General features: G+C 36.3%; 1 protein-coding gene across 1 annotated transcript in view; it reads right to left on the reverse strand.

The window, feature by feature from the left end:
- The window catches only part of GPR158 (G protein-coupled receptor 158), a 438191-nt gene that overhangs the window by 212852 nt on the left and 204849 nt on the right, over positions 1 to 20490 (reverse strand). The window contains exons 3-4 of the mRNA XM_011963821.1: positions 15438 to 15540; positions 3786 to 4009 (exon numbers count right to left, since the gene is read on the reverse strand). Coding sequence (XP_011819211.1) covers positions 3786 to 4009; positions 15438 to 15540 — 327 coding nt within the window. The remainder of the gene's footprint in view (positions 1 to 3785; positions 4010 to 15437; positions 15541 to 20490) is intronic.

Genomic DNA, 20490 nt, shown 5'->3' on the forward strand with positions numbered 1-20490 from the left:
GAAAAGGGATTCCCTTCCCCCTTGCGCTTCCCAGGTGAGGCGATGCCTTGCCCTGCTTCAGCTCTCGCTGGTCGAGCTGCAACAGCTGACCAGCACCTATTGTCCAGCACTCCCTAGTGAGATAAACCCAGTACCTCAGTTGAAAATGCAGAAATCCCCTGTCTTCTGTGTCACTGGAGCTGGGAGCTGGAGACTGGAGCTGTTCCTATTCAGCCATCTTGCTCCGCCCCCTTCAATATTCACATTTTTAAAGTATATAATCCAGTAGTTTTTAGCCTATTGATAGAGGGGTACAACTATTACTATAATCTAATTTTGTAACATTTTTGTTGTTCCAAAAACAAAGCTTGAATTCATTAGCGGTAACTCCCCATTCTTCCTTCCTGGTAGTCCCTGCTAATCACTAATTTACTTGTCTCCATGAATTTGCCTCTTCTGAGCATTTCATTTAAACGAAATGATATAATATGTGATCTTTTGTAACGCTTTTACTTAGCAGTTTTCAAGGTTCATCCATGTCCTATGAACATTGGTGTGCATATTTCTTTGTAGACATATGTTTTCAGTTCTTCTGGATATATACCGGGAGTGGAATTGCTGGGTCATATCATACTTCGAGTTTTAACTTTTTGAGGGACTGCCAAACTATTTTTCAAAAGGGCTGTACCATTTTACATTTCCCACAGGAATGAATGAGAGTGTCAATTTCTCCACATCCGCAACACTTGTTACCGTCTTTTCTATTTTTAGCTATGCTAGTTTGAGTTGCGTTTTCCTAATGACTACGTGTTGATAATCCTTTCATACACATTTTGGCTTATTTCTATATTTTCTTTGGAGAAATGTTTATTTAGATCCTTGGCTCACTTTTTAAATTGGTTTTACTTCTCTTTTTATTGATTGGTTACCGGTCCTTTACATATTCTGGATACTATTCCTTATCACAGGTAGGATTTACAAATATCTTCATCATTCTATGTGTTTTCTTTTTACTTTCTTGATGCTGTCTTTGATACAAAAAAGTTTTCATGAAGTCAAATTTATCTACTTCTTTTGTCGTGTATGCTTGTGATGTCATATTTAAGAACCCACTGCTTAACTGAAGTTCATGAAGATTTATGCCAGTGTTTACCCTAATAAAACTTTCTTGGGTTTTTACTCTCTCATTTTGATCTATGATCCATTTTAATTTAATTTTTGTACCTGGCGTGTGAATGCCATTTTACAGAGGAGAAAACTAGACAAAAAAGGGCTAAGCAATTCTCACAAAGTCTCATAGTACGCAAGGAGCTGAGACAGAATTCAAATCTAAACAATCTGAGTCTGCACACTTACCCGCAATTGTTATGCTACTTCTGTATTACAATTGGATTTTTTTGTCAAAATAGATGTAAATTGATAAATTGTGTGGGCTTTGTTCTTTTAATTATCGATGAGTAGAGAATGTAATAGGAAACTCCTAAAGAAATGTCAATATTGCTACAAAAGAGATCATCAAGTTTCTTCTTCATCCAAAGAAATGTTGCAAAGACACAGGAAATCTTTAAAAAGCGATTCCAAATTCTACATGCTATAAATCTCCAATCTCTATACTGGAATGTTCTATCATTTTTACAATTGCTTTTAGCAATTGAAATCACAGCAGAAAATTGCATCAAACATTTTTTTTCATCAGTATACATAGTCTATGTTCATTCACTTTATTAGCTTGTATCCCACTTTCATTATGTTACATTCTGCAAAAACTGATTCTTTGAAAGGTGACCATCTGAAAACTAGATAATGTTTAATTTATCAATTTCTACTATTAATAGTTTTTAATCTATAGAAGTTTCACTAAAATAACATGTAAAGCTATCTATTCTCATTATAGTCCTGTAAAGTAGGATTTTTGTCATTAAAATGACATTTCACATGAAGGTCCAGGGAAATTAGCAAGGTTTAATAACTGGCAAAGCTAAGTGACATTAACATTTATTAAGACATTAGTCTTGTCAGAACTATCTCAGGTTTTTTAATATCCAATGTAATATTTTACCTACCATGTATTACTGACTCATTTAGCAGAGCAATCATTAATTATCAAAATCAATTAAAATTCCTAGGGACCTGTGTGTTATCTACCATATCAATGAATTACATTATATCAGAGAGATTTCAGAGAAATTAATAAACAGACCTTTCAATTCTACCTGCTATGCCACTGACAGGCTTTTTACAAAACCAATTAATTTTATCTAGGTAACAGTGGTTATATATTTCTCAACTCTACTTGCCTACTATTTTTATTATATAACACATAGTTTGTTGCAAAAGAAAGATTAAGCATTGGTTAAATGAGGAGCAACCTGCCTGTTTGCACTTTCTTGCAGACTTAAAGCTTGATTTTAATTTGTGCTGGATTCTTCTGTTAATGAAATTGTCCATTTTAAATGACTATCAAAGTCTATAACATTAACAAAATGAATACAATCTCCTAGAATCTCAACAGAGGCTTTTTAATAATAAAAATGTGTAACTTGAGGCTTCATAATAGATGCCATTCACAGAGGGTTTTTAAAACAATTTCTAATGGGAACACTTTATACCTTCAATTAGCTCTGTAATCTAAACCAATCTGTACAACTTTCCCACTATAAAGAGGTCCTTTGAATTTGGAAAAGATTGGAAACTTTAGGTTTTGTTTTCTTTCCAATGGCACAAATACATTTCTGCAAGCATCAGAACCACAAATTCGAATACAACACTGGCTACATGTAACTAATTGGGTGGCCAACTTGAGAAAGCTTCCCCCAAAGCTTTGTCCTGCACATTTTAACATTTCATCTACCCCCGACTGAAAGGCATACAAATGCTTCTACCCACCCCTTTTTATTGAGACAGGGCAGGGTCTCACTCTGTCACCCAGGCAGAAGTACAGTGGTGTGATAAGAGCTCACTGTAGTCTTGAACTCTAGGCTCAAGAGATACTCCTGTCTCAGCCTCCTAAATAGTTGGGACTATAGGCAGGCACGACCACACTGGCTAGTTTTTGTTTTTTTGTTTTTGTTTTGTAGCGAAATGGTTTTTTAATTTTTTTTTTTTGTAGATAAATGGTTTTTTAATTTACTTATTTTTTGTAGAGACAGGGTCTTGCTATGTTGGTCAGGCTGGTCTCAAACTCCTGGCCTCAAACAGTTCTCCAGCCTTGGCCTCTCAATGTGCTGAGATTACAGGCATGAGCCACTACTCCTGGTCTATACTACTCTTGATTACTTAGAATAGAACCAAAGGACATGTTCTCTCCAAAGCTGTATAAGTTCTTCCCAGGATTGTTATTATTCTGGGACACTAATGTAAGACAAAATATAAGGTCATAAATAAATTCATTCTTCAAAGTATAATGTGCTAAAAAATAGTTGAGTCATTTACCATCTTTAAACATAAGAAAAATATAATAAACATAACAAAGCTTCTTAGATACAAAAATATTAATAATACATTGGATACTGGCAGAATAAGTTTCTTTAGAGGCCAAAGACATGATGTAAAGGAGAGTCATTTAAGTCAATGAAGCACTTGAGATCCAGACTAAACAGGGGGAAACATTCTGTAAATGTTAAAGTATCATGTTTTAATCTCTATTTTTCTGGTCAGCTGAAGAATATAACTTTCATATTCTAGTCCAATCATATTATAGAAAGACTGCTGCTTAGTAGAGAAGAAACTTGAATGTGAAAACTCTGTTTGCTTAAAAAGAGGTTGCTCTATAACAAGAGGATCATAACCAGGGTACCTGGGTTTACCTTTGCTTTGCGAAAGTGGTAGACCACCAGCATGCTAACGAAGTCGAGCAGCATACACAGGGCTTGGAAGGAGATGATGGCAAGTCGCAAATACTTATCCTCCTGGACGAAGCACGGGCTGTCATCCGCACAGAAGGGGCAGCCCTCCCTGCAAGGTAGGCAGACATAGGCTTCTTCTGACACATCTTTTGTACTTCCTGAAATATGTTGATCCGGACCCCTTCCTGAAAGTTCCAAATAAAACCACAGTGTCATTTCCACCTCTTAGGTAAGTAAGATTGAGTATAGAGTCAAAAGACATCCTTGACTCCTCATTCCTTTTCTCATTTATTAAAGACCTTTTATCAACTCTCTTGCTAGGAGAAAGAGTTACTTTTACTTTAGACTCTTACAAAATTCTTTTTATCCTTTTGATTTTAAAAATCATCAGTGACAGTGGTTGAGGAAAATTAGCAAAATTTCAAAAGCTTCATGAGGGCAGGGAACAGTTTTCCTAAGTCTTTTTTTTTTTTTTCTGAGATGGAATCTTGCTCTGTCCCCCAGGCTGGAGTGCAGTGGCACAATCTTGGCTCACTGCCAGCTCTGCCTCCCGGGTTCACGCCATTCTCCTGCCTCAGCCTCCCAAGTAGCTAGGACTACAAGCTCCCGCCACCGCGCCTGGCTAAATTTTTGTATTTTTAGTAGAGATGGGGTTTCACCATGTTAGCCAGAATGACCTCAATCTCCTGACCTCATGATCCGCCCACCTCTGCCTCCCAAAGTGCTGCGATTACAGGCGTGAGCCACTGTGCCTGGCCTTCTAAGTCTTTTATATCGTTATCTACCACTCACCAACTGAAAAGCACAAATCATATTCCACAAATATTTGTAAGAGAATTAACCAGAAGTAGGAATAAGAAAGTTGATGTTTTTATGTACCGAGTAAATACATGCATACCTTTGGGAACTTCTTGACCTAGATAGCACAGAATCCAAAATGAGACTTTGACTGCTCCTTAATTCATTCATCAGGGATCTCATCTACCAAGTTCATTAGGTCTAAATTAGGTAAAATGGTATTTAATTGACAGTTGTTCAGTGTGCAATTTGCCTAATGATGGTACATCCTTTGCCAAGAGTACAGTCCATACTTATAAGCTATCATGTAATTTCCCACTTTGCATGCTCTTAGGACATTTTCAACACTATTCACTTAACTGCTATCGATCCTCCTTTTAATTTTAGGTTCTTCTGTCTCAGTTATCAACCTTAAGTTACTTCTGAAGCCCAATAGGTAAAGCTTCTTTTTAATAGTTAAGATGAGTTTAGCACCAACATCTATCCAATTAATGACAAATATGAAGAAAAAAGAAACAGAAACAATTTCCAACTCTGAATTCATATAAAAGACATCAATGAATATGAACCCACTTCAGTATATAACACAACTTTGATTAACTGAGGAATTTGAGAAAGAGGTTCTTCTAGTTAACAGCATTTTAATAATACACAGTTTAACAGAAAGTCTTGGTTCCTTTCAACCCCTATTAAAGGTTCACAATCTTTCTACAATGTATTTGTCTGCTTTGTTTCCTCAGTAAAGACAATAGCAAAAACACAATTGAGTATTTCTCTGATGATTATGGATATAATGCTGTTTAAGAGTCATCATTCTGTTACATGATGAAAAGCAAATGGATTTTATTGTCAAGCAAACTTTGTTCCCTACTCCAGAAAACTCTATGACATGAGACAACTCACTAGACCACTTGGGGTCTTAGTTTACTTATTTATGAAATATGAATTGCTGTGGGATTAAATGAATTATTTATTTATTTATTTTTGAGATGGAGTCTCACTCTGTCACCCAAGCTGGAGTGCAGTGGCATGATCTCGGCTCACTGCGACCTCCGTCTCCTAGGTTCAAGTGATTCTCCTGCCTCAGCTTCCTCAGTAGCTGGGACTACAGACACGGGCCACCATGCCTGGCTAATTTTTGTATTTTTAGTAGAGACAGGGTTTCACCATGTTGGTCAGGCTGGTCTCAAACTTTTGACCTAGTGATCCACCTGCCTCGGCCTCCCAAAGTGCTGGGATTACAGGTGTGAGCCACCGCACCTGGTTGAGATTATTAATATTTATAGAAATCATAGTAACTGGCCCTTTCTCCTCTTCTCCAAATATAGAAGATGCAAAGAGTAATTAGAAATTCATGGTGCCTTAAAAAAAGATATTCCTCCGAAACAGAGAAGTTAGAAGAAAGAACTGAGATACAGAGTGAATGTTAGAGACAGAACCTGCAGAGATCTCTGGGAGTGGATAAGATAATTATTGGGAAATGTACAGAGGGAAATGCTAGACAGGGAAGAGTATTTACAGTGTCATAACAGAAATGAAATTTACTAAAAAATGCTATAATGTGATCAATAGGACTGAGAAAAGTCTACAAGATTTAATAATTACTTTATTCTTCACTGACCTATAAGACAATAGTTTCCATAGAGTAGGAGATTTAGTCCCTAAGTTGTCAAGGCTTACATACTAAATAAGTAATAAGATAGATTATTTAAATAAATGCACTATTGAATAAAAAAAGCAAGAAAAACTCATGGTTGATAGGAATAATGATGGTATTTTTAAAAAGTGATTTTGTTTTTGTTTGTTTGTTTTCTTTGAAACAGGTGAGATCATAATACAACTGCATCCAGGAAAAATGGGCCATTTGAAATTGAGTAACTATATGAGAAAACTGGTAAAGGAAGGATTTGAGAAGTCATGATTGGATGTAATCAACAGCATAGTTGGAGAAATTAACTCTAAGAATATTTGATATCTCTTCTAACACTGGAAAAAAGTAGAGGTAAATCAAAGATTTTTAACAGGGGTACTGTTTTTTAGCAGAAAGAAGGAATCAGTTGGAAAAAAATACATTTTGAAGTAGAAAAAATGTGGCAGCCAATCTTGTAGAGTCTTATCCTTCTCAACAAAGCAGGTAAGAATACTTATTGAGAGTGAGGAAGGCCTTTTTTGAGACTAAAGACATGAAGGCTGAGGCAGAGATATAATATAAGATGATTTGTCAGATCACTTGGCAGAAAAATAATCCAGTTAGAGTAAGACAGTATGCATTACTAAGAAACATAGTCAAGATAGTGTGTGATTTTGTACAATTATCGGTAGCATAGAAACAAACGCAGAGGATAGAACAGTCACACACAGAGAATAAAGAAAGGATTGTGCTAATGACAGTTTTAGGCTTCTTTTCATGTAACTACAAGATGTGCTCCCAGACAGCAAATAAGCTCTGTTCTTAAGCTTATGCTTATTTAAAATTTTACATTATTTGAAATGGGGCCATGATTTATAGATGTATCTCTTTATACACTTAACACCTTAGTAGTTTATACATATTGGATACTCAGTAAACAATTGTTACTGATGAAAGTGCCCTCTCAAAAGAATAAATTAACTGATCTATAATACAGATGCTTAGTTGAAAATAACATTCAACTCACTACTTCATTGTTTATGCTCTCAAACCCTGTATGCTTAAGAAATTTAATCAAAGTAATATTTTTCAAGTTGCTGGAAACAAACTAGAAAAACACATTAAGAATATGAGTTAGCACAGCTGACTTTGGCACCTATGGGCAAATCTGTTTAGAAACCATGTTGTATCAAAATTTGATTGAGCAACTGGAAACGCATCCTCCATGCACAGAATGCCAATCTGCCTTGCTGAAATCTAAAAACCCTTGAAGATGAGACTTAGAACTTTCAGATAAAACAAATACGTCCTGAAGACAAATGGCAAATGTATAAAGCTATATAGCTCTGGCAGTAGCAGCTCTTTAGTTTCCTATATGAGTGTTGCCTTCAGAAAAAATACAGAGGACATTGGGAGAAGGTTACAGTAGCATTTACATGCCATCTGAGGAATCTAAAATGTTCACCTATAATCATAAGCCTGCCAAAATAAATTGTGACAATTTGTGAACAGTATGTTAACTTATTTGCTTGCCTTATTTTCACTGACAAGAAAAATACCCATAAAACTTCTAGATATTTTTATACAAATATAATCTTATATTTATAGAAACTAGTAAAAGTATAAACCTTAGAATGGTTAAGCAAACCACAGTGCGTTTATTCAATGGAATTCTATGTAACTATTAAAATTATGTTCAAGGAAACTATGTATGATATTTTAAGTAAATATAATTCCAAATTTTTAGAAAGATGATATATACAGACATTTGTGTACAAACTATAAACTGAAAAGAATTAAATGAAAAATAGATTTTGAATGGCCTTTAAAATTCCACTTTTGTATACATTCCAAAGTGTATTTAATGAGTATATATTTTTATGATAAAAATAATTTAAAGTCGTGTCCCTTTTGATAGCAATAAATTCCCTTTGATAAGTGAATTTTTGCTCCAAATCACAAATGTCTAATTAACCCACCAAAGCTACAATTATTGAAATATTTAAGTCCTTTGAATTAAAACAGATATTCTGAAAGTTAGATTTTGTAACTTTTAACTGTGATATCACTTAAATTTTACAGAAAATCTACAAGAATAGTAAAAATAAATCCAATATATTCTTTACCCAGATTCATCAATTATTTACATTCTGCTGTATTTATTTTACCATTCAGATTGTCTTGATAGATGTTTATAAATTTAAATGTATGCTATTCTTCCTGAACCATGTAAGTATAGGATGGAGATTCTATATCCCTTTACCCATAGACACTTCAGCTAGCATGTCCTATGAAAAGGGCCTCCTCACACAAAACCACATTACAATGATCAAAGTTGGAAATTTAATACTGATACTATATTATCACCTAATACATAGCCCATATTCAAATTTCATCAGTTGCCAGAATCATGTCCTTTGCGGCTACTTTTCTCCATGTAGGGTGAAATCTAGGATCATGCATTGAATTTACTTGCCATGTATCTTAGCCTCTGATTTGAAACAATTCCTCAGCATTTCTTTATTCTTTTCAACTTTGAGATTTTTGGAAAGCACAGACCAGTTATTTTATAGAATATCCCTCAGTTTTGATGTGCCTGATATTTCCTCATGATTAGATTCAGATTATTAACTTTTGGTAGGAACATCATAAAAATAATGCTGTATCCTCAGTGTAACATACCAGGAGGCACAAGGAGTCAGTTTGTCCCAATAATTGAGTATGCTACTTTGATTAATTACTTGGGAAGGTGGTATGCCACAAGTCTGTTCACTGTAGCTTACTTTTTTCTTTGTAAATAGTAATTTGTGGAGAGATACTTAGAGGCAATGTAAATACCTTGTATCTTTTCAAAGTTTCTAAATTTGCTAAGTCAGGTAGGAATATGTCCTGAATGTTATATTTTATTTTTAAAACGTTGTGATTTTGTGTAAGAAATGTATTTTTACTTAGGAAAAAAGAAAATACAGAAGCAAAAAGAAGACAAAAATTACAAATAATTCTACCATGCAAAGAAAATTGTCACTATTATATTGGTAAATGAAGTTTCAGACATTTTTCCTACCACAGTGAGCTAATTAATAGTCAAATTTCCCTGCCAGAGGTCTTTCTTTAATATTTGGGGAAAGATGATTGTTAATATAAGTAAGTCTCTAATTAGCAGTCTAGTAAAGTAAAATAATGCAAATATATACAATTATATTAAATGAGGGGAAAAGTCTAATAAAGTAGTATTTCAGCTAGTGGAGGAAAAGGAAGATTTTCGGAGGACTGAAGTACTATATCTCAGTCCACAGCTCATTTTTAGGACAAGTGAACTGAAATAATCTGAGGTCTGGAAATATGTTCGATTTGTATTTTTCATTAGTCCCTACAAATAAGACTAATGAAAAATATATGAAAATTGAGCAAATTACTGAGGCAAAAACATAAGATCGGCAATTGGATGGAGAATCTTTCTTCTATAACTAGAGTAAAACTGATTAGGACTAGGTTCCTATAATACAGTAAAAGCCTAGCTTCAGGACGAGACTACAAGGTTGAAGTCAGACCAGTGGTGAAAGTGACGATGCTATTTATGAGATTGTGGTGTTCAAGCTCTTTTAATCTGTTTCATCTAAGTTTGGAATAGATACTAGAGACATACTGAGCTTAGTCTTCAGAAAGCAAATGTCTATTGTCTTGATAGATGTTTATATAAATTTAACGTATACTATTCTTCCTGAACCATGTAAGTATAGGATGGAGATTCTATATCCCTTTACCCATAGACACTTCAGCTAGCATGTCCTATGAAAAGGGCCTCCTCACACAAAACCACATTACAATTATCAAAGTTGCAAATTTAATTCTGATATAATATTATCATCTAATACATAGCCCATATTCAAATTTCATCAATTGCCAGAATAATGTCCTTTGTGGCTACTTTTCTCCATCTAAGGTGAAATCTAGGATCATGCATTGGATTTACTTGCCATGTTTCTTAGCCTCTGATCTGAAACATTTTCTCAGCATTTCTTTGTTCTTTTCAACTTTGAGATTTTTGGAAAGGCACATGTCCCAACTCCCCAGCCATGAAAGAGAGTAGGAAGAGAATGTGAGACTCAAGCAAGGCAAGAAAACCAAGACTCATCCCAGAGACAAGTCAGCCTTGCTTAACATTTGCTGTAGAGCTCAGCCAGAATCCCTAAATTGTACTGCTTTCAAAGAGCTTCCCTTCTTTTTCTTCCAGAACTGCATACTCTTTATGTCTCTAATTACTTTGTTATCTTTTTCCTCCTATCGCATCTTCTCATATCAATAGCACTAGAGCTGGGTAAGTAGGGATTATCATTTTTGGGTATGAGTCACTTGTAAATTGAGATTTGGAAATGTATACAGGCTGAAGTCAATCCAAAAGCTCAAAGAAATAAGACTGAAAGACTGGCACTATATCCACACAAAAGATAAAAGCAGTTTTACTGAAGACAGAATCCATACTAGGAGAGATGAATCTGAGGAAGATGAGCTAGTCACAAGCTTGTATTTCAACCACCTGGAAGGGAACAACCCAGATTTGAAGAGATAGCGAAACATCAGTACTTGGTTATTCTGAAATCCTGCTACTATCCAGATGTCAGATCCCATTAACTCGCATATGATTACTAATTTCAAGAGAGATGCCAGGAACAAGGTCTCTGGACTGTCAACACAATTTCATACCATGTTATTTGAATACATTCTCTTGGTCTTCATGAGCCATTTGTTTACTGTGGACCTAGGTCTAAATAAAGATTTTTAAATCACTTCACATTTTAACGGAATTTTTAAGTCATATTTATATTTTCTCTAAGAGATCAGCACCACATCTTAGCTCCTCTCTCCAAAGGGGACACAAGACTACAAGAGATTTAGGAATTTGGGGTCTTTTTTCTGTATTTACAGTTATAAATCAAGTGAATTTTATCTTTGCTGTATATCCTTTGTTTCTCCCTATTAGGCAACTAATTTCCTCCTATTGTAGAATTCATTCTCCAAAGGTCCTAGCTAAAGTCACTGGTTATCCTAATATAATAAAATATTTGAGATAAGGTTCTAATGACCAGTGGTGCTTAGGAGATATCTCTTTACATGCATGATTAATATTTTGTTTGTATATGTGGGTACATGTGTATTTAATTATTTAACTGTGTATTGACCACTTATTATATGCCATGTACTGTGTTAGCAGTTTTCCACGTTAGCTTATATGTTGGGTCCTTAATGCCTTTCTTACCTTTGGCTCAAGGGCTACATGTGGTCATTCCTTATCTCACAGATAACCTCATCAAGAAAGTATAAAAATAACGTTCCCTATAACTTGCCTGGATACTATGATGAAGAGACCTAATAAATTAAAACATGGAGACAAGCAATATATTCTCATATAAGCCCAAAATATAAAAAATATTGAGTAGTTCTTGGATGATGACACCAGTGACTTACACAGCTCATATTCCTAGTCAGGTTGTTTTACTCTCTCTTTAGGACAAGAAGTGATTAATGTTGGATTTTCGTGCAACTTGACAAGGCTATCAGGAAAGCTATTTCTGGTCGAAGAGTACCTTACAGCAGTGGTCCCCAACCTTTTTGGCACCGGAGACTGGTTTCATGGAAGGCAATTTTTCCACGGACTCAGGTGGAGGGTATGCAGGATGACAGTTTGGGGATGAAACTGCTCCACCTCAGATCATCAGGTATTAGATTCTCATGAGGAGCGTGCAACCTAGATCCCTCACATGTGCAGTTCACATGAGAGTTTGCACTTCTGTGAGAACCTAATGCCACCACTACTTTGATAGGAGGCAGAGTTTGGGCATTAATACTCTCTCACTGATATGGTTTGGCTCTGTGTCCCCACCCAAATCTCACCTTGAATTGTAATAATCCCCCATGTGTCAAGGACAGGAACAGGTGGAGATAACTAAATCATGAGAGCAGTGTCCGCTCTGCTGTTCTCATGATAGTGAGTTCTCATGAGATCTGATGGTTTTATAAGGGTCTTCCCCATTCGCTCAACACTCATTCTCTCTCCTGCCACCCTGTGAAGAGGTACCTTCCACAACTGTAAGTTTCCTGAGGCTTCTCTAGCCATGTGAAACTGTGAGTTGATTAAATCTCTTTTCTTTATACATTACCCAGTCTTGAATATTTCTTCCTAGCAGCATGAGAATGGAGAATGGACTAATTCACTCACCCACTGCCCATCTCCTGCTGTGCGGCCAGGTTCCTAACAGGCCATTAACTGGCACCAGTCGGCAGCCCAAGGCTTGGGGGCCCCTGCCTTACTGGCTTCAAATTACAACATGCAGTGACTGTTCAGCTCTGTCACTGAGGAATGTTGGTCCTGGCTAAGTATGTGCTGAGGTCAAAGCTGAATCAAAGCTAAATTCAATTATAGATCATCTTCCTGAAAAGAGTGGCCTCTCTTCCATGGCTGCAATGTGTATAACATGGGAGTTAGACTCACACAGAGAAGCAGCCTTTTCTTAGAGTGTAGGTCCAGTAAGAAAACACTGGCTTTTAAAATAAGGAAGAAAGTAGGAGTGTGCAAATTAAATAAAGATAAGTTGTTAAAGGTTAACCAGTTTCTCCTGGTAGTGTTATAAGCAAATGGCATAGTCATTCTCTGATTCTACAATATTTAGATGTTTTATTTCAGTCACATAGTGGGAGCTGAGAACAAATGTGGGTAAACCAGATACAAAATACCTTCACAGAACATAAGCTAAAACCTTTTCCCTTAATCCTTCAGTGTTGAATCATATGTTATGTCTGGACCATAAACGTGAAAAATGCCGAAGTAGCTCCAGTGTTGCCATGGTCTGGCACACACACACCAAAAAGCATAATCATCCTTAAAATATATTACCAGGATTGCTATTGTATATTTGCAATTGCCACATTATAAATGATCAAAAGTTTAGGGACTTAAGATGTCCGTTTATTATTTCCCTGTTTCTATTGAATAGAAGTCTTGGTACAGCGTAACTGGGTTCTCTGCTTAGGGCCTCACCAGGCTGAAATCAAGGTTTTCGCTAGGCTGCATTCTCATCTGGAGCTCACGGTCCTCTTCTGAGAGTATTCAGGCTGTTGGAAGAATTTACTTCCCTGCAACTGTAGTACTAGAAGTCCCTGTTTTCTCGTAGGCTATTAGTGGGGTTTGCTCTCAGTTCTTACAGGCTGCTCTCAAGCCCCAACCACATGGCTGTCTCCCCAACAAGGTAGTTTACTTCCTCAAAGCCAGTAGAAGATTCTCTCTCTCCTTCCAGTCTGCTATGATGGAGTCTTAGACAAAACAACGTAATCACAAAAGTGACCATATCCTCACTCTCTTATGTTGCTAAATAACAGAACCTAAGCAAGGGAGTGGGCATCCCAGCAAATTCATAGCTCACACCCACACTTAAGAAGATGTGGAAGCAGAACCTGGGAGGCCACCTTAGAATTCTGTCTACAACAACTCACTCAGAACAAGGACTAAACTCTGAAATATGTGGCGGAGGAGACAGCAAAATGTTTCTCACCTCCAGAACCTACAAGTTAAATGTAAACAGTCTCAGGACCAAGAATAGTGCCTTCTAAGAGAGAAAAAGCACTATATATAAATCTATAAATGTCTACCAAAATTCCCAGAGGAAGACATTCAGGTCTCAATCTCAATGAACCCTTTGAAGTATGCCTCAGAGAAATCCAAATTCCTACACAGATAATAGGGCTGGCAAAGATTTATGGGTAACTATTTAAAAGACCTGTACTCTAGTTTTAGCAACTCCCAAACCCTAACTTTCATGAAACCACCCCGTTACCACTACAGTCTTTCTTCTTAGGTACTATATCCAATCGCTATAAGGTGATGTGGCAAAAGTTCATTCTCCAGAGATAGAATAATACTCAATACTTTAATTGTAACACTGACATTTTCCAGAGTAGGAATAAAATAACCAGATGACCAAATTGCAGTTCTGGAATAGAAGCCCTATATAATCATTTCCATTTGAATGTGGGTGGATCCGTAAAAATGATGGGACATTCTCTCTTTTGGTTGGGCTACGTTGTATGCTGAAGTGATGGGAGAGTCATTCCCATTATTACACTCTGTCATTTAAGACTCTGTCTTAGCAGGCTAGGGAGATTCTCCTGGTAGCCTTGAAAAAGGAATCAGCCATGTTGTGAGAGGGTGACATAGCTAGGCCTTGAGGCAACTTTTAGGAACTAAGAGTGATCCCGGGCTGACATCCAGCCAGAAAATAAGGGCCTCAGGCCTACAATTGCCGGGAACTGAATTCTTCCAACAATCCTAAAGAGCTTTGAAGAGGACCCTGAGCCTCTGAGAAGATCACACCCAAGTGACACCTTGAGTTTCTTTTATTTTTATTTTTTGAAACTATAAATTTCCGCAAGTAATATTTTATTAAATTTATGAAGACATGGCTCTGGTCATGATTGTTTATAGAGGTCAGATAATGCAAATAATGGCAAGTAGACATATTTTTTTGAAGATGATCTCTGCATTGTATTATTATTATCATTATTATTATTGAGACAAGGTCTCACTATGTTGTCCAGGCTGGTTTTGAACTCCTGAGCTCAAGAAATCCTCCCACCTCAGCCTCCCAAATTGCTGGGATTACAAGCGTGAGCCACTATACCCAGCCAACATCTTGATTTTAGAGGGGTGAGACCTTGAGCTTAGGATCTAGCTAACCCAGGACTAGGAACCTAACCAATGGAAACTGTATGATAACCAATTTGTGCTGCTTTAAGCTGCTCACTTTACGGTAACTTTTTATGCAGCATTAAAAACATATAAACACATTGGTAAGTAAAATAAACAAACTGACAAAATTAGTTTTAGGAACTTTCTGTAATAGCATCTTTCAATAACTAAATCCCCATTGGTCTTACCAGATAGCTACAATATATTCAGACTTTTAAAATGTATTAAAAACTGACATATACCTAAGAATATTTTTGGTCTATTTTAGTGGTTTTCCAGAGCATTGTAGATGGCAAACTAAAACTAAAACTCCTTAAGTGATGAAAGAATGCCAAACCAATGATTATTCAACCATATAACTCTAACAAGGATAAAAGAAAATCTTCGTAATAATAGCGTAGATGATGTATATACATATATATGCATAGAAACAAAGGACACTTACTCCGAAAGTTGTTCACTGGTAAGACTCCAGGATGATAGAATCCTGCTTTGCAAATGCACTCATAGGCTCCAAGAACGAATCCTAGGCCTTTAATTGGCATACACTATGAAGAAGAAAAGAGAGCAACATAGTTGATCATGGCTTATCTCATGGTATAAAGGCTCACAGATACCCATCCTTGCAAATGGTAACAGAAAACCAACACATTTTCCAGAAATAAAATAGCTCTTTTTTGAACTTTTTAGTTTTGTTGTGCCAACAGATATTTTTTTAGAAGCAGTAAATTAAGTTTGCTTTCTAAATTTATGCCATTACAGCTGCAGTTGCACACATCTTTACTTCCTGTGGCAACGGAATGAGTTAATTACTAGACACAGTTTTCCTTTTTAGTGCCTTACATATCATTTTATTGCTTTAAGAAATTGTTCCAAAGCCTATATATTTCAAAAGTGATTCCATACTGAATGTTTCTATCAAAGCAAAGGTAGGTAGGTGGGTAGATAGGCAGGTAGGTAGGTAAACAGATACATAAAATTTAAGATGTGAAAATTGCTTTTATGAATTAAACAGTTATCAAATTTTATCCTGGAATCAATCAAAATAACACAAATTGATAAAATAATAAAACAAGTAAATTTAAAAATGCAAATTTAGAAGACAAAAATAAAGATCAATGAATTATCCTAGGGCTGTTTACCTAAAATCTGTTTAATAGATAAATGTTTTACATATACATATAAAGAAGAAAAATAGCTTTCAAAATATGTCACAATCATAAACAATAGAAATTTCCCAAAAATTTAAACTTGACTTCTTTCAAGGGTCAAAGATATAACCTAGCAAGCAAAAAATGCAATTTTAGGCTGGGTGCAGTGACTCACGCCTGTAATTCCAGCACTTTGGGAGGCCGAGGTGGGAGGATCACGACGACAGGAGATAGAGACCATCCTGGCTAACATGGTCAAACCCCATCTCTACTAAAAATACAAAAAATTAGCCGGGCGTGGTGGTGGGAGCCAGTAGTCCCAGCCACTTGGGAGGCTGAGGCAGGTGAATGGTGTGAACCCAGGAGGCAGGGCTTGCAGTGAGCTGAGAACGCACCACTGCACTTCAGCCTGGGCAACAGAGTGACACTCCATCTCAAAAAAAAAAAGAAAAAAAACAAAAAAAACATATATATATATATATATGTAATTTTAACCAAGCAAAATTTAGCTTAGCATACTTCATTTTCGCTACATTTAATTACATAGCAAGGAATAACTTCTACTAAACTACAAAAACTACATCAGTAAAACTGGAGTATTTAAATAATCTAACCAACACTGAAATTTCTTTTATGATATTGCTCTACCATGATTCCAACACATTGCCTTTTTGACACTATAATCTATTAGAGGAACTTAGAATCTAGTGAATTTAAGAATTATAAGATGTCCCTCTTTTCAGAGGCCCTTGAGATAAAATTTTAAAGAATTTAAATTATTCCATAATCTAAGCTTAAATGATTAGCATTAAGATCAATATTACATGTCACAAAAACTCCAGCAATTAGACAAGTATTTTTATGTAAGATAAAAAAGCTAATACATATTCTAAAGTCAGAGACATAGCAAGAAATCTCTGAAAAAGAGGTTTCCAAAGGACCTTGTTGAATATTTTAATTTCATTAATAACCTCTTCTTTTCCATCTAATACACACATATCCAATTATATGTTGCAATTGAAAACACATTTCCTAACCCAGAGCAACATAATATAGCAAGAGTACCAGTCAATTCAACTAAGTTAGCAAGTATTCACGAAATAACGGCAGCATGCATAGAGAATTCCTATAGAAACTAATCAAAATAACATGTACTGTTTTATAAAGCTCCAGTTATACAATAGGTCAAATCATATTTCTAAACTATGTAAATAAAAAAGTAATTATAACATTTATTTAGGAGAAGCATTAGTATTATGGAAAGAGCATGTTAGTTGTGGTCAGTCAGAAAAGATAAATTTGAAATCTGACTTCATCACTTCCCAACCATGTGAATTTTGGCTGTTCTCTTAATGTCTCTGAGCCTTATTGTCTTTAAGTAATGAGAATAACTATTCCACCAGACACAGACATAGTCTGAAAAGGGTAGAGACGCCATGATGGCCTAATGGGTTAACTACAGGGTATAAGAGGAAGAGAAAAATAAAGGATGACTCCAGGGTTTTTGGCCTGAGCAAACTTAAGTATGGAGTTGTCATTCAACTGATCTGAGAAAGGCTGTAGATTTAGGGAAAAGATCAGAGGTTCAGTTTTGGAAATCACGTTTTGGAAATCAGTTCTGGAAATCACGTTTTGGAAATCAGTTTTGGAAATCACGTTTTGGAAATCACAGTGAAGTGATTATTCAAAAATTTAGATCTAGATCTCAAATAGGTAGTTTGATAAACTAGTATAAAGTTTAGAAGAGATGTCTGGGCTGTATAATTTGGGAATCATTTGCATAAAGATCACAGATAAATCCATGACATTAGATAAGATTAAATCACTAAGCAAATGCCTTCAGTCAGTGAAGGAAATAGATCCAAAAATATAAGAGTAACCCTGCTGCAACATCTGCCACCTCATTGATTGCCAGGATTGATTCAGCTAATCTGGCTGACTTGGCAGGTGTCTTTTTTCTTCCTCACCACTCCATGCGTGTCCTTCCTGAAGCTACTTGCTAGGTCAAAGAGGATGACCTTCCCAAATAGAGGAGAACCATTTTTCACTCAAGGGTACACAAGCAGCTGTATTTCCCTGCTAGAACCTCTAAACATACTGTCAAGGAAATAGGTCCAAGTGGTGAGACTCGGAACACTTCAGAGCTAAAAAGTTAGGCAGAAAGAAAGAATCAAAGGATCCTGAGAAGAGCAATTCAGTGGTTTATCATTATTTCCATTATGATATCACGATACTATGAATATAGCATGTGGAGTTTGTTGTAAGTTACATTTACTAAATATTCATCCAGCAAGGATTTGTAAACTAAAGTAAACCAGGTAAGCTAAGTCTTAGATACTAAGACTACATTAGAATTCTTGAAATATTTTACCTTGCTGAAATTCAGAGGTTAATGCTATTCATTAGAACATAGAACATCACTGATTTTATGATGATATGACTCAACACTGCAACAGTGACTCAGCTGAGAATTTTAAATTCTTATGGAAGATCTGAAAGTTTATTGGAATTAAAGTATCTCTCTGCTATAAACTAACTCTACAGCCAACTTAAAAAAATTAATGTTTAAAAATTGAATTGATTAGATTTGGTACATATTGCCAAATAAAGTATTCCTTGAACTTGAAAGAAATGTCTCCTAATTTTATTACATAAAACACAGAAACGTGAATTATTAGCCACCTCAAACTTGTTGTTCTATTAATACATAATTTTATGATCTCAAAGAAAAGAAAAATACTTAGTCAATTGAAATCAATAAAAGCAGATTATCCTGCTACACTGACTCCACCTCCAAGACAGCAGCGCCTGCACGGAACCAAATGTGCTACTGTTTTCATACTTTTGCCTTGAAGTATACAAGTGGTCTTGGCTTATTTTTTAATGAAGAATTGTAAATTGAAAATTTACAATTTTCAATAAACTTGGAAGGCATATTTTCTTGCTGTACCCACCACTATGATTCCCTCGCTACTTCATCCCTGTTACCTCCTAAAGAAAATTATACATTTTTAACATTAGGAAATCAGTTAACCTAGTTTTAAAAAAAATGTAAATATAGTGATGCTCAACTAATGTTTACCCTATTTGGACTGAGGGGCTGCTTGTTAAGTAGAACTTCTTTCCCCTCACTGCTCTATGAGTAGCCTGTGATAAAAATTAATAAAAATATAAAAATTAAAAGTTATTGTTATGGGATCCTTGGAGTGTCATTTTGCCAGCCAGAAACCTCCATGGCCAGTGGCACCTAGGCCTGAGTTTTGCTCTGGCCTGCCAGGTGCATTATGCCCACTCAGCCTGGAAGGCTGTCCTTGGCTCCTGCTACTGACCTGGATCCCACACCTGCCAAGGGCAAGCCAGGTGTGGAGCAGTAAGGGGGGTGTGAGTGAGTGTGGGGTCCACACACTGTGCAGCAAGGCACACCAGCTGCAGAAGAGAGGACAGCTCTAGGCACTGGCAAGGGCACCAGCTCCCTGCAAGGCAGCAGCTGAACCAGGTATACCATAAGCAGCTTCGATGGCTGTATTAGTCCATTCTCATGCTGTTATAAGAGCATACCCAAGACTGGGTAATTTATAAAGGAAAGAGTCTTAATTGACTCACAGTTCCACATGGTTGGGGAGGCCTCACAATCATGGCAGAAGGCAAAAGAGAAGTAAAGGCAAATCTCACATGGCAGTAGGCAGGAGAGCATGTGCAGGGGAACTGTCCTTTATAAAACCATCAGCTCTCGTGAGACTTATTCACTTTCAAGATAACAGCATGGAAAAAACTCACCCCCATGATTCAATTACTTCCTACCAGTTCCCTCCCATGATATATGAGGATTATGATAGCTACAATTCAAGATGAGATTTAGGTGGGGACAGAGCTACACCATATCATTCCACCCCAGCCCTTCCCAAATCTCATGTCCTCACATTTCAAAACAAATCATGCCTTCTCAACTGTTCCCCAAAGTCTTAATTCATTTCAGCATTAACTCAAAAGTCCACAGTCCAATGTCTAATCTGGGACAAGGCAAGTCCCCTCCACCTATGAACATATAAGATCAAAAACAAGTCAGTTACTTCCTGGATACAATGGGAGTACAGGCATTGGGTAAACACACCCATTCCAAATGGGATAAATTGGCCAACACGAAGGGACTATAGGCCTCATTAAAGTCTAAAATCTAGCAGGGTAGTCAAATCTTAAAACTCCAAAATGATCTCCTTTAATTCCACGTCCCACATCCAGGTCATGCTGATGCAATAAGTGGGTTCCCATGGTCTTGGGTAGCTCTGCCCCTGTGGTTTTACAAGGTACAGTCCACCTCCTGGCTGCTTTCATGGGCTAGTGTGGAGT

This window comes from Colobus angolensis, unplaced genomic scaffold, assembly GCF_000951035.1.
Source record: "Colobus angolensis palliatus isolate OR3802 unplaced genomic scaffold, Cang.pa_1.0 Scaffold63, whole genome shotgun sequence".
NCBI classification, from domain to species: Eukaryota; Metazoa; Chordata; class Mammalia; order Primates; family Cercopithecidae; genus Colobus; species Colobus angolensis.